At 35.6% G+C, this 14,853-nt stretch overlaps 1 protein-coding gene across 1 annotated transcript; it reads left to right on the top strand.

The window, feature by feature from the left end:
• Window positions 1-7,710: 7,710 nt before the first annotated feature.
• Window positions 7,711-8,370, top strand: LOC129741904 (uncharacterized). Its single transcript, XM_055733717.1, has one exon. It carries the CDS (start codon window positions 7,711-7,713, stop codon window positions 8,368-8,370), a length of 660 nt encoding a protein of 219 aa, XP_055589692.1.
• Window positions 8,371-14,853: the final 6,483 nt, after the last annotated feature.

Raw genomic sequence — 14,853 nt, 5'->3', positions numbered from 1 at the left:
CCCAACGTCTTCAAAAGTAATATTTTTTACCATTTTGCAAAGTAGGTGTAAATACATCAATTACAGTAGCTTTTTTTTAGACCTTGGAGCTTTTTTACGATTTTTTTGAAAACATTTATAACCAAAAAAAGTATGATGATGTTACATACATTTAGGGGCCAAAATAAACACTGCTAAATATTAATAACACTTTATCTTCATGCAATGCTTAAGGCCCCTCCAACTATTCCTTTTTCTGTGTTTTCTTAAAATTACCATTTGATAGGCTTCATAGCCATTTTTCTAGACAGGCTTACTATTGAAAAATACTCCTATTTTTAAATATCGAAAACTCATCAGAAAATGGCTATTAGTATTACCTCAAATAAACACATGTCTACATATGTAGCAAAAAAGTTCAACTTTCACATAAAACAACCCGTTTGGTTCGTCATCGGGAGAGGTGTTTGTTTGCGAGCCATCGAAAAAATAATTATTTTAAGATTCCAAAATTATTTTCTTACTTGCTTGTTTCTTACTTAATTTACAGTCCTCCGATATTTAAACTTTTAACTGAGTGATGATTATGTGGGAAAATTTCATGTTAAAAGTTACCCCGCTGATCAAAGTTCTCCCAGTATACGATGCTTCTTTGAAACGTTATATCTCTGTAGCTAGTATTCCGATTACACCAGAAGAATTTGTGTAAGAAATAACACACTGACATTATTTTTAGACTAGAGACTTTTATTTGAAGCAATAAGGTGCTTTTCAAAGAATCTCACTGCGTCAGTCACAAAATAATTTTTGATAATCTTCTAAGCAGCTTATAGATATTTTAATTTTGAGCTTAAAATTCCATAGAAGTTCAATACACTGCAAAAACAATTTTCAGTTTTTATGCCTTTCCTTGGGGGGACAATGTGGGTTGAAATTAAAAGTTTAAATGTAAATTAAACTCAATTTGAATTTAAATCGGTTGTGAAAGTCTGAATGAAGTTGTTTTCAACTACACACCAAAAATTTTATAAATTTAAACGTGCCAGAAACGCTTGAACACCTATTTTTTTTTATTCTAATCCTAAATTGATCTAATTTTACATCATTTCCAATCTAAACAACACATACCACTAATTCATGAAATCATAAAGTTCAAAAGACTTTTCTTGTACGGACCTAATCAAGAATGCATCTAATTTTACAGAACATTACACCTAAACAAATCACCCTAGAGTGTAAACAAGGTTTCTTTTTGTTGTTTTGCATTTTTTCGTGTTGTTATTGTTGTGTTTTTGATTATTCGCAAGAGTCGCGGTCGGAATCATAAAACCGAAAAATTTCGTGAATCGCGTGTTCTTAAAACGTTTTTATTCGTGTAAATCGTATGGTGCAGTTTTTTTTCGGCTGAAGGAAGTCCTATTCATCGGTGTCATCCCGGGCAGCCAACAAGTGGAATCGTCCCAAATTTCGCAACCTGGCGTACATCTACGATGCTGATGCTCGAGATTGTTCCGGCTGACTTTCCAGTATTGTGGCAGCTTTTTGATGCCACTATATGAATTTAGGGAAGTGTATGAATCCCGGGGTTTAACTGCAAGCTGGATCCGCAGACAAATGCGCCGGTTCAGGTGGTGCTGGTGAGTAACAACAGTTCATTGTTAGCCTCTTGGACGTTATTTTAACTACTCAACTCAAATTAATACTTTTCTATATCAAAGTTTTATTCTGTGTGAAAAGTTTGTTTTGGGTTTTTTACGTGTTTTGCAGGTTTACATCAACGATGCTTTTGGCCCAAAAAACTATTATTTAGTTACTGCCGTAAGGTGAGCATCCGGACGATCATTTTTGAGCCCCTCAAGCAAGAATGAATGAACCGGCGATTCCGACAAACTCAATTTTCATACTAATTACCGCAATCTTCTAGTAAAAACCGGAATGTCACAATCAGCCAAATGAAGGATTCAAGTATTTTCCTGATCATCCAGCATGACCTCGGATAAAATAATGCATGGCATTTTGCTAACAAGGTAATAATCAAGAGATTTTGAAACACAAAATTTATTTAAATCAAGATAATTTAATACTACAAAATTTGCTTTTAGGTGTTGATTTATTGTTGGGAAGTTGGCGCTATTGCATTGGTGGCTATAGATGCTTGCTTATCAAAGTTATGTTTACCAGACCATTGCCACGCTAAGGAGTAACAACTAACGAAATGGGTCAAAGACAAATCTCGAAGCTCCGAATCCGATAGATAGACCGCTTACTTTCTTCTGTGATACATCTTCAAAACTTGACGGGAATGGCAGTCCTACTTAAGCAGATTTTTTGGCATCTGTTTGGTGAGTAAATCATAAACGAAATTTAAAAAGAAGCCAATTGCAATACAGTCAGGACACGTTCTAGACGTTAAATTCAATAATATTATAAAATAAAATATTCACTTAAAAATTAACAAAAGGTAACAATAAGAAAAGTCGTTTAAACATCGGAAAATCATAATTGGTCATCTATTCAAACACCGAATGCAATTTCAGCAATCCCATTGTGTAACGAGAAATATAAGAACAGGATGTGAAAAAATCATAATTCCGTACCCTGGGTTCCCATGGGTCACGGCGGCGGTGTGCATGCTTGTGGTAATGATGGTTTACTATCATTGTCCTGAGAGGGTCGTTGCACACATCTTGTCAAGCATGGATCATAATATGACTCAAATTAGAAGGCGCGATGGACACCTTTATTTTCATTAAATTAGCGGTAGGCTCAATGGTGTCCCAAATTTTCATGATCCATGCTGATAAGATGAATGGGAATTGAAACACTTGCCCTCCCTTCCGTTGAACAATGGGAAAATTTTGTAGTGAAAATATCACATTTTACCGACATAAAGTGATACTTTTCAATAGGGCATAATCTGTTTGGTAAGGTAGTTAGCTAGTTTAGTTTCATAGAATTAGGATGTTTCAAGTATTGCTAGGTTAGGTATAGGTGATGGTATTCGCCTCCCCAATGCTCTAGAAAGTGTGCATTTGCGGTTTATGAATTTCGTTGGCTTATTCTTAAATCAAGCATTTTACAAGATCTAGGGGCTCATTGGACGGGAATGCTGTTTTGACAAATATGATATTTCAGTTTGTAATACACTTTCGACATTTGTTTTTATTTATTTATTTACTTTTGGTAGATCTATACATTTTTCGGTTAGGATTGAATTTCATGAATCGAAGTTTAAAATAGAAAATATGATTTCGATAAGTAAGTATGAGTAGATATTTTTTTTTTTTTAAGTTTTATTAGTGACACTTTACCATCTTCGTGGCATTCGTGTCATATGAGTAGATAGTTCAGATCATTTATTTCGGGCATTTAAAAACAGGCACACGGTTTATTTGAATTGAACCCCTACCGTGTAGATTGAGTATTAAAGTTTGTTTGAGAAGTTGACCACAATTAGTGATAAGGTTTTAAAGAACAGCACTGTTATTTTCCTGTTCCGTTGATATGTTGATGATATTAATAAATCTATTGCTATTTAAGCTTATAGTTCATTGTTGATGAGTTTAAGAGACACCTTTTCTAGATTCTGTTTTTATGATATCCTAATTGAGTTATCGAATAACCGTGTAGTCGCGTAGAATCAATCATTTTAATATATCTTTTACTTAGCAAATCTATGATTATTTCTAAATCAAACTAGGAAGAATCCAAATTTATGGAAACGAGTAAGGTAGATGACAGGTAGGGAAAATTCAACTACGGTAAAATAGTGAACCTTTCTGACAATGATATCGAGGCGTTAGCATATGATATCATATTATTTGATACCATACTGCTATTGCTCGGTTGAATTGAAGGTTGGGTTAACTCGAAGTTCATATGGGGCCCACCAACCGTCTTAGTCCGTCGAGCACTATCTTAACGCTTCCCCTAAACTGGTGCTTCAGAACCCTCGGGCTCTGTTGCCGCTATCCTTTTATAAGCTATACTACTCTCATTTAAAATTTTCCTCTTCTGTCCCCCGTTCTGTTTTTCCATTCCGGGTCAGCCAGGCGCTCATAAACCCATAAACAAAAAAAAATGGATGTGAAAAAATCATAATTGATATTAAGTTTTAAAATAAATCATGCTAACAATTTAATAATCATCTTCCTATTTTTTTTTCAAACAAAATTGCAATGTAATTGTAATTGTTGCTTATTCAATGACAGTAACCTTTTTGTAAAATATCATTATATAAAGTCCAGGAGATCAATTCCTGTTTTTTTAAAGTGAAACCTGTTAGCATTAAAAATAAACTTGAAAAATGACAATACACAAAATATGTAGTTCTTGGAAAACCTGTTTTGAAATAAATTATGTAAAACAAAAAAAATGGCTCTTAAAATTGTGTCTCCGAAAGCTTATATCCCCGAAAATTTGTACGATGAAATTTTATGTTACACACGATCTAATTTTATGTTAAAAAGGGCACTTCACTTTTGTGCATCTAATATGATTTAAGTTTTCGTCATTGATGATTTAATATTATGTCCAAGAAATTATGTCTTCAAGCGTTTCTGCCTTTTCCAGTGTAATTTTATGTCAAAAGCGATGCTTCAATTTTGTGCATCCAATTTGACATAATTTTACACCAAAAAATTAATAGTGTGTATGGTACACATGCATTTTGATTGATGATATATGTGCTTTTATTTCATCAAGTGACTGTTGAAAGTTTGCGAAAGTGTGAAAGTTAAAATCGACACTTTCCAGTTTGCCTCAAAAAAGTTTATTCAAAAATACCATCATCATCTTGATAGAAAAAATTGGAATAACTTTCAAGGTACCTACTGAGAAATAAGGAAATGCTTAAAAATTGTGTATGTCATTTCTCAAGCAACCCAACTCTATATTATTAAATGTACCCGTCGGATGATTGATAACATACCGTAGAATCCCACTTATTGTGTACTGCGAAGTCACGTAGGAATGCCTTTATCGTCACCTTCCAATTTTTTAACCAATCGAACCATTGATAAACGTTCTAATCATCCGGTGTGGAGGTTCATCGATCTAACCTTTTTTTTATTAAACTGCACACAGCAGCTTCTCGGATATTTATTAGTTGAACGACCTTAGAGGAGCATGAACTTCTACGCGATCATCTTCTCGTAGATGGGGGTAGACCATCATCAAAGTACCTCCAACTCCACACCGTCATCATCAGTCAGCTGAATCCCGACTGCGCCGGCTGGGTAACTGAAGAGTGTCATACCATCATTATCAGCACGAATGGCCTTTGTCGGTTGACGGAGTTGCCACAACTCCACGGATTCTTATGCTTATGTTTTCTAGTTGTTTATCAAACCGGATGGTTTTTACGGTTGTTGTTGAAGTTGTTGGTGACGTTGATGATGATGATGATGATGATGATGATGATACTGATTTGAGAAATGAGAAGCTGGAACTGACCACTAAGAAGACTCAGAAGAAATGGTTCTCCCGGTAAAGACAAAAAAAAACCATGACAGTGGCTTGTCATCATTATGGTCTTGCCAGTTTCACGCTCTTCATTGAACGTCAAATGAAGTCAACGACGACGACATCGGAGGGCTGTAGAATGAAGGGAAAAACAGCAACAAACACAGCTTCTTGAAGATGAGCAAGTAGCTTCAAGAAGGTAAGATACAAACCTACATACTACCGATAGGTGAGTCCAAGAAGTCGTCAAAGGAGTAACGAGCAGAACATTTTCTTCTAATTCGAAGGAAACAAACTCCAAGTGGAGAGAAGCATTGCAACAGGGTGCTTTCGTATGGTGGATGGGTGGGTGAATGGTTGTGATGCTACCCTGTGGACTGCTTCCTGCCAGTTCATGAGGTTGTCGATTGGAATGAAGTGAAGATGAGCTCCGATTTTTTTAGCTTCTCGTGCATTTGTTTTTTTTTTCTTCCTTGCTTTTTAGCCTGGAGACGACATGGTTTGAATAAGGTTATTAAAGCTTGTAACGCTTGGATCGTTTATGACTAACTGCTGTTCACAATGATGACGTCGAGTTCAAAACAAAACAGTCGGAGGATGCTGACACTTGTTGGGTTTTAACAAGCCTGAGTAGTAAGTTGTATGCATATTAATTTATTTTATTTTTTTATATTGAAACAAGTTAAAAACTTTAAATAAATTTTTAGTCCATATATACAGGGTCAAGAAATTGAACCGCTTCATAACTTTAAGCGTGACTATGATGATGCATACACTACCGAATTAGATGACACCTTGTCACTTTGTTAACATTATGTCTTAACTGTGAAGCTGTCAGAGGATATTTTTTTTTATTTTGTTATCAAATTTTGTTTTGTGTAAACCATAAGCTTGAAAAAAGACTGTCCAAATGGGGGAGAGGGTTAACGGGGTTAACCGCCTCCCCATAATTATTTTTTCCAAGTAAAATTTTTAGTTCAAGAAATTGCTTACTTTGCTTCTTCTAGACAATAATACGGTGTGGGACAAATGCTCTTGTGCGGCAAGAAGTTTTCTCAAATCACGCTCTTGGCTCATTTTCAACACCATTCATGCTTCCTAATCTAAACTATCCGTCTATAATTTTCATTACTTTCATTTGATATTCTTCTTATTAGAATGTATAGTTCACCGAAATGCCATTAATCATTCAATTAAATCATAAAAAAAGAAATTGATTACTGTATTAACGTGACATGACTTGATCCCAAAAGGTGATTAAAATAAGTGTTACAAAACAGGTTAGAAAATTTTCTCGCCTCCGGCAGTTTTTATTCCTATATCTTTTTAGCTAGGCAATGACGTTCACAAATTAAAACTAAGTTTAAACTGTTAATTAGAGATGTACCGAAAAGTTGAACTAAGTATTCGGCCGAATAAGCCGAATATCTACTACAGACTTATAATATTTTTTAAATGACTTTGGATAATTTATAAAATATTGAAATTTAATGTTGTAAAAGCAACACAATCATTAAAAACTTTTAGTTTCAGCAAAACATCTAAGGTGTATCCGCGTATCTTTCACTGTAGATCGTACAGGAGAATGCTGACAAGTATCGCTTTATTCTTTGATTTTAATTTTTTCCACATTTTCTGGATATATTCAGGCTGGCCCATAAATCCAGTGAAGATTTCAGATAGGTCTAATCTGTACGGGATGCCCAGATGTTTTTTAAAACGTCCCTAATTTTGTCGGATTATTTGCTAAATCAAATAAAAAAGTCAAATTTCTTCAAACTTTTAGATTTTGTGTTCAATTATGATTTTTCAAATTTTCAAAATAGACATGAATTTTGCTTCTTTTAATATTTTTTTTTTTCAAAAATCGTCTCGAATGTCTGATCATGTGGATATGTATGATTGAAAGTAAATTTTGCTGAAGGTTAAAGATCATCTATCTTTTGAACAACTATTTTGAAGATATCTTGCTAAAATTTGGCCTTCATCTAATTCAATATTAAAGAAGCAAATTCAAATAGCTTGGCGCCTGTTTCGACATTTTTATCCCAGATTTTACAGGAACGCCATCTCTTTGAGGATAAACGCCCTAGAAGCGATTAGTCCTTTGATGTCTTTTCAATTATTGGATGAGCAGGTCGAGAAATCTCCAGAAAAGATGATAGCACGGTGAAATTTGGAATCTACCGAAAACCGACATCAACCGATCACTACATAACGGTAGATTCAAATCATTTTGATGCACAAAAACAAGCTGCGTTTCATTCAATGGCACACCGTTTGTTCAACATACCGATGGAAAACAGTGAGTTTGAAAGCGAAAAAGAAAGGATTTTATTGGCGGCCAATCTGAACGGTTATGACGAAAAATTCGTGTATAAAATCCTACGCAAACACGAAAGAAAAAGGTTCCGAAGTAATGCCACCACTTTCAAACCAGAAAAGGAAGAATCCCAAAGGGTCAGTTTGCCGTTCCACCCACCACTGACCAATGGCATTCGGAAGATCCTCTCCAACCACGGTTTGAAAGTGGCTTACAAAAGTTCCAACACCCTAAAAGATTGTTTGGTTTCACTAAAGGATAAGGTGCCTTCGGAGGAAAGATCTGGTATCTACGAGATACCTTGCGAGGCCTGCCCGGCGGTCTATATTAGCCAAACAAGGCGCAAATTTAAAACACGGATAAAGGAGCATAAAAACGCCGTAGAAAACAACAGATCCAACGAATCCAGTGTAGCCGCCCATGCATCAGAATTCAACCATTCCATAGATTGGGAAAAGGTGAAATTCAAAAAATGTGTTCGAAAAGCGTCACATTTAAATGCCTGGGAATCGATGTACATCACGACTTCAGAGAGGCCTTTAATGAACGAGGATGACGCGCCTATCATTTCGCCGCTCTTCAACTTGGCTAACAAAAATGTATAAAAACCAACCCCTCTTCGACAAATACTACGTGATAGTATGATGCTGTGTTAGTGTTTTTCTTCTGCGGAATCAGTCGGACATCGTCCTGTAGATGGGCAACATCGAGCCCGAAACCGGTCGACAAAAAGGTAATTTTAGTTCCTTTTTTCCCGTTAGTAAGAACGTTAAGTGTCGTGTCCTGTAATACGTCGTGTGTTATTTGTGTAAATGTTGATGCCCTGATACTTTTATGAATAGAAGAAAATCATTAATGAAAAGTCTGCAATTTCCTGAAAAACTTTTGAAATAAAATAAAAAATCTATATATATAAAAATGAATTTCTGTCCGTCTGTCTGTCTGTCTGTCTGTCTGTTCCCTATAGACTCGGAAACTACAGAACCGATTTGCGTGAAACTTGGCAGGTGGGGGTATTAGAGGCAGGGGAAGGTTCCTATCATGGTTTGCGACCCCTCCCTTTATCATGAAGGGGGGAGAGGGTCCTCCCAAACAAAAGAAACTTAATTGCATAACTCGAGAAATAATCAAGCAAATGGTATGAAATTTGGCATGGGGTGGTATTTGGAAACGGGGAATATTTCAATGAATATTAGGTACCCCTCTCTCTTCTCAGCAGGGTGATAGGAAGCGGGGAGGGGGGCTACTTTACAATTTTTCATATAACTCGAGAACTTATCAAGATATTGGAACCAAATTTGGCATGGGAAGGTATTTTGATACGAGTAATATTTCAATGATTATTTGAGACCCCTCCCTCTTTGCAGTTGAAAGGAGGAGGGGCCTCTTTCATATTTTTTTACGTAACTCAAAAACTAATTAAGCAAATGGAACAAAATTTGTCATGGGAAGGTATTTGGATACGAAAATATGTCTATGATTATTTGAGACCCCTCCCTCTTTACAGTAGGCAGGTACAAAGGGGGAGGGGCCTTTTTTAATTTTTTACATAACTCAAAAATAATCAAGCAAATGGATTTAAATTTGGCATGGGCAGAAATTGGGGAAAGCGACATGTTCTTATGAATGTTTGAGACCCCTTACTTCTTCCAGCGGGGAGAAAGGAAAGGGGGAGGGAAGTTTCATACAATTTTTATTGCATAACTCAAGAACTACAGCAGCAAATGGAACCAAATTTGGGACGATATTTGGGTCCGAGAAATGCTTCTATGAATATTTGGTATCCCTTACTCCTTCAAAAAGGTGGATGAAAAGGGGGAAAAGAGGTCTCCCTTACAATTTTCGGTATAAATGGAGAGCTGATCGAGCAAATTGATATTTGGCATGTGAGGGTATTGGGATACGAGAAATGTTTCTGTTATAAATTGAAGCCCCACCTTTTGTCAGCGGAAAGATATAAAGGGGGAAATGGGGGCTTCCGTACAATTTTTTTTGCATAACTCGAGCATTAATAGAGCAAATGAAATAAAATTTGGTATCAAGAAGAATTTGAGTACAAAAAATACTTTTATGAATATTAAGTTCTCACCCCTCCATTCAATGGGGAGAACGGAAGGGGGATGCTACTTCCTTTCAAATCTATGCATAACTCAAGAATTTACAAAGCAAACAAATCCAAATTTGGCATGGGATGGTATTTCAATACGAGAAATTTTTTTAAGTCAAACAACTCCTTTCTTGCAGTGGGATGATAGAATTGGGAATAAAGTAAGGGAAGAGGAAAGCTTACATTTAATTTTTTTTATACAAAATCCTTGAAATGGACAAAACTGAACATGGAAAATCATTTTGGTATGATTCTATGATTATCTGACACACCATCCTCCTTTCAGTGATTAGGTATGTAGGAGGAGGGAGGTGAGCCCAATACAATTTTGTTAGCATAAGATCTAAATTTATGCTAACGAAGCCAACATACGGAATAAATATGGCATGGAAAGGTACTTGGTTACGAGATATGTTTCTACGATTGTTATAGACCCTTACGCTTTACAGTGTAGAGAGGGGAAGAAAGTAGGGGGTTCCATAGAAATTTTGTTGTAATGCTTTAAAACTTATTAACCAATGAAACTATATTCGATATAATAGGATTTTTGGGAACGAAAAAAAATTGGTATTATAAAGATCACGACCTCCATTCAACAGGGGGTGAAGGGAAGGACAGGGGGGGGGCTCTCTTATCAGTTTTTTAGCATAAATCCAGAACATATCAAGCAAAAACAAACATATTTTATAAGTTAGATTGTTTGCGTTCGATTAATTTGTGATCCTCCTTTTTTCCAGATGAAAATTATCAGATCTTTAACCCAAATTTTTAGATCAAAATTCAGAATATTAGTTTTAGTTATTTTTGTGTTGCAATCCGAAACTTCTGCTGCAGCTCTCATTTTTTAGCGGTTGCTTATGAATTATGTAATAGTTTGACTTAAAATGATGTCTACAAAACAATAAAAATTTGAAAAAAATCTGAAAATATTATTCGATTTTGAAAGGGGTAACAAAGCACACCGGGTCAGCTAGTCTATATATATAAAAATGAATGTTTGTCTGTCTGTCTGTTACCTATAGACTCTAAAACTACTGAACCGATCAATGTGAAATTTGGTATGTAAGAGTTTTTCTGGCCGGGGATGGTTTCCAAATCACTTTCAAACCACTCCGACTTGAAGGAGTTGGATCTCCCATACAAAATTAATAAAAATATGACACAATTCGAACTACTGAACCGATCAACGTGAATTTTTGTGAGTAGCCGTTTATACTGGACTGGATATAGTTTTTATAATATTTCCAAACCTCTCCGAATCCAATAAAGGAGCTCCCATACAAATTTAATAAAAAAAAATACAAAATTTAAACAATCCTCGAAGGTTTTTTTTTCTTTAAATTGATGAACGTGAGCGTTTTGACTTAATGAGATGATTTATTGAATTGACAAATAAATTTTAACCAAATTAGGTTATATGTTGTACTAGCTGACCCGGTGTGCTTTGCTACACCTTTCAAAATCAAATTATATTTTCAAAAATTATTGAAAATTTTATTGGTTTTATTGGCATTATTTTAAATCAAATTATAACATACTTCATAAACAACCGCTATAAAATGAGAGCTGCAGCTGGAGTTTTGAATTGCAGCACAAAGATAACTGAAACTAATATTCTGAACCTTGCTCTATTAATTTGTGTTGAAGGTCTGATAATTTTAATCTGTCTGAAGGGTCTCAAATTAATCGTAAACTATCTAACTTATAAAATATGGTTGTTTTTGTTTGACATGATTTATGCAAAAAAAAAACTGATAAGAGAGCCCCCTTCCCTGTCCTTTCCTTCACCTCTGGCTGAATGGAGGTCGTGATCTTCAATAATCATATCAATTTTTTTCGTTCCCAAAAATCCTCTTATCTATATATATAAAAAGCAATTATCTGTATGTTTGTTTGTTTGTTTGTTTGTTTGTTTGTCCTCTATAGACTCAGCCGTCTTAAGAGCTAGAGATCTGAAATTTGGCATGGTTACTCATTAGGACCAGGAATGATGAAAAATGTTATAGATTTTTGGATGACCCCTTCCGAAGGGGGTCGTCCATACAAGACAAATATTGTTTTCGCGTTATTGACGTTATTTTCCGTCGAATTGTGATGAAAATTTGCACATGAGTGTTTTGAGAGACGAACAATCGATTACAGTTATCAAATTTAGGGTCAGGGGTCGGCCAAAAGGGTCGTCCATATTCACTGATTAATGTTTTTGCGATATTGGCCTTATTATACACCGGATTGTTATGAAAATTTGCACATGAGTGTTTTTCGAGAGACGAACAATCGATTACAGTTATCAAATTTAGGGTCATGGGTCGGCCAAAGGGGTCGTCCATATTCACTGATTAATGTTTTTGCGATATTGGCGTTAGGGGCCGTTCAGATACCACGTGGACAGAAAAATGAGATTTTTGACCCCCTCCTCCCCCTCCGTGGACAAGCGTGGACATTTGGCAAACCCCTACCTCCCTCCCCAGATGTCCACGTGGACAAATTTGAAAAAGTTTTTATTTTAAATACCTATAATTTGACAGTTAGAAAACACCACTTTTTGCCTTTTTGTTATAGAAATGGCTGATTTTGAGAAACCGATTAAGAATTTCCAGATATAAAAAAAAATAAAAATTTTAAATTTCTTAATTATCATATTTATTACTTGCTTTCAAGTAGCTACTTATTGTTTAAACTTAAAATGGAAAGGTATGCCACTTTAAGACTTTGATTTAAACATCTTAATATTTATTCACCTTTAGAAAATATTTTGAAAGTTAGTATGTCCACGTGGACATGACCCAAACCCCTACCCCCTCCCCATGGACAAGTGTGGACATTTCCATACCTTCGTGGTCAAAAAAAAGGCTGTCCATGTTAATTGCTCACTGTTTTCGCGATATTGTCGTGATCATGCATAGGATTGAGATGAACATGTTCAGATGAGGGTTATAAACTATGAGCAATTGACTCCAGGTAGCATGTTCCATGTCAAGGGTCGGCGAAAGGGGCGTCTATATTCACTGTTCACTGTTTTCAAGTTCCTGACGTTATTATACATATAATTTGAAAAGAAAATATGGCACAAGGGAGTTTTGAGGAACGTAAAATTGGTTTCAATTATCGAATTTCGGGCCATGGGAAAGAAAAAAGAGGGTTTCATTGAAAGTTCAGTGTTTTGTGCAATAATTTTTTTAATTGATAAGTGTGAAAGTCAAGCAAAAGAGTCGTGCACATATTCAAATAGCAAATGTTTCTGCAATAATGTCTAGATTTTGCAACCGATCGAGAAGAAAACACTCTTAAATAAATTTTAATAAAAAGCCAATCAACCGTTTAATTTGAATTTCAAGCAAAAGAAATAGTAGCGACTTTAAACACTGTTGAATTTTTTCCCCAAAATTGTCAAAAGAATGTTTCGAATTCATTTTCTAAACTCATTTTGACGTACAAATGATTTAAAGCGAAACGAAGTTCGTACGGGATCAGCTAGTATCAAATATAGTTCCATTGGTTGATAACTTTTTAAGCTTTACATCAAAATATATATGGAGCCTCTTCCTTTCTTCCCCTCTCTACACTGTAAAGCGTAAGGGTATCGTAGAAAAATATCTCGTAACCAAGTACTTTTCTATGTCATATTTGTGTCCATTTGTTGGCTTCGTTAGAACTTATTCGTTGAGAACTCATGCTAACAAAATTGTATTGGGCTCACCTCCCTCCTCCTTTGTACCTACTCACTGAAAGTGTGTCAGATAATCATAGAATCATACCAAAATGATTTTCCATGTTGAGTTTAGTCCATTTCTCGGATTTTGTTAAAAAAAAGTTAAATGTTAAAATGCTAAATCCTCTTCCCCTCCTATATTCCCAATTCTATTATCCTACTGCAAGGAAGGAATTGTTTCACATAGAAAAAGTATTTTTCGTAATCAAATACTTTTTGGGGCCAAATTTGGTTTCATTTGTTCGATTAATTCTCGAGCTATGCAAAAAAATTGTATGGAAGCCCCCCTTTCCCTCTTTATACCTTTCAGCTAAAAAGATGGGGCCTCAATTTATAATACAAACATTTCTCGTATCCAAATATCCTCACATACAAAATATGGTTCAATTTGATCGATCAACTCTCCAGTTATACTGAAAATTGTAAGGGAGACCTCTACTCCCCCTTTTCATAAACCTCGTTGAAGGAGTGAGGGATACCAAGTATTCAAAGAAGCATTTCTCGTACCCAAATATCGTTCCATGTCAAATTTGGTTCCATTTGCTGTTGTAGTTCTTGAGATATGCAGTAATAACTGTATGAAACTTCCCTCCCTCTTTCTTCCCGCCCCGCTGGAAAAAAGAAAGGGGTCTCAAACAATCATAAGAATACGTCACGTTCCCAAATACCCGCCCATGCCCAAATTTGGTTCCATTTGCTTAATTAGTTATTGAATTATGTAAAAATTATTAAAGAGGCCCCCTCCTCCCTTTAAATATCCCTATTGGAAAAAGGGAGGGGTCCCAGATAATCATAGACATATTTTTCGTATCCAAATATCCTCCCATGCCAAATTGGTTCCATTTGCTTTATTAGTTTTTGAGTTATGTATAAAAATATGGAAGAGGCCCCCCCCTTTCTACTGGAAAGAGGGAGGGGTCTCAAATAATCATTGAAATATTACTCGTATCAAAATACCTTACCATGCCAAATTTGGTTCCAATATCTTAATAAGTTTTCGAGTTATATGAAAAATTGTAAGGTAGCCCCCCTCCCCCCTTCCTATCAACCCACTGTTAGGAGGGAGGGGTACCTCATACTCATAGAAATATTCCCCGTCCCTAAATTCCACCCCATGCCAAATTAGATACCATTGGCTTGATTGGTTCTCGAGTTATGCAAAAAATAGTCTATTGATTGGGAGGCCCCTCCCCCCCTTCCTGTTAGGGTGAGGGGTCTTAAACCATGATAGGAACCTACCTCAGCCTCCAATACTCCTACCTGCCAAGT

Source organism: Uranotaenia lowii, chromosome 2, assembly GCF_029784155.1.
Source record: "Uranotaenia lowii strain MFRU-FL chromosome 2, ASM2978415v1, whole genome shotgun sequence".
Classification (NCBI taxonomy): Eukaryota; Metazoa; Arthropoda; class Insecta; order Diptera; family Culicidae; genus Uranotaenia; species Uranotaenia lowii.
Note: the sequence above shows the minus strand (reverse complement) of the source record. Positions and strands in the feature narration are given on the sequence as shown.

Excerpts from the sequence above, each read along its gene's own strand:
- LOC129741904 (XM_055733717.1), top strand. The coding sequence starts at position 7,711 with ATGGCACACCGTTTGTTCAACATACCGATGGAAAACAGTGAGTTTGAA.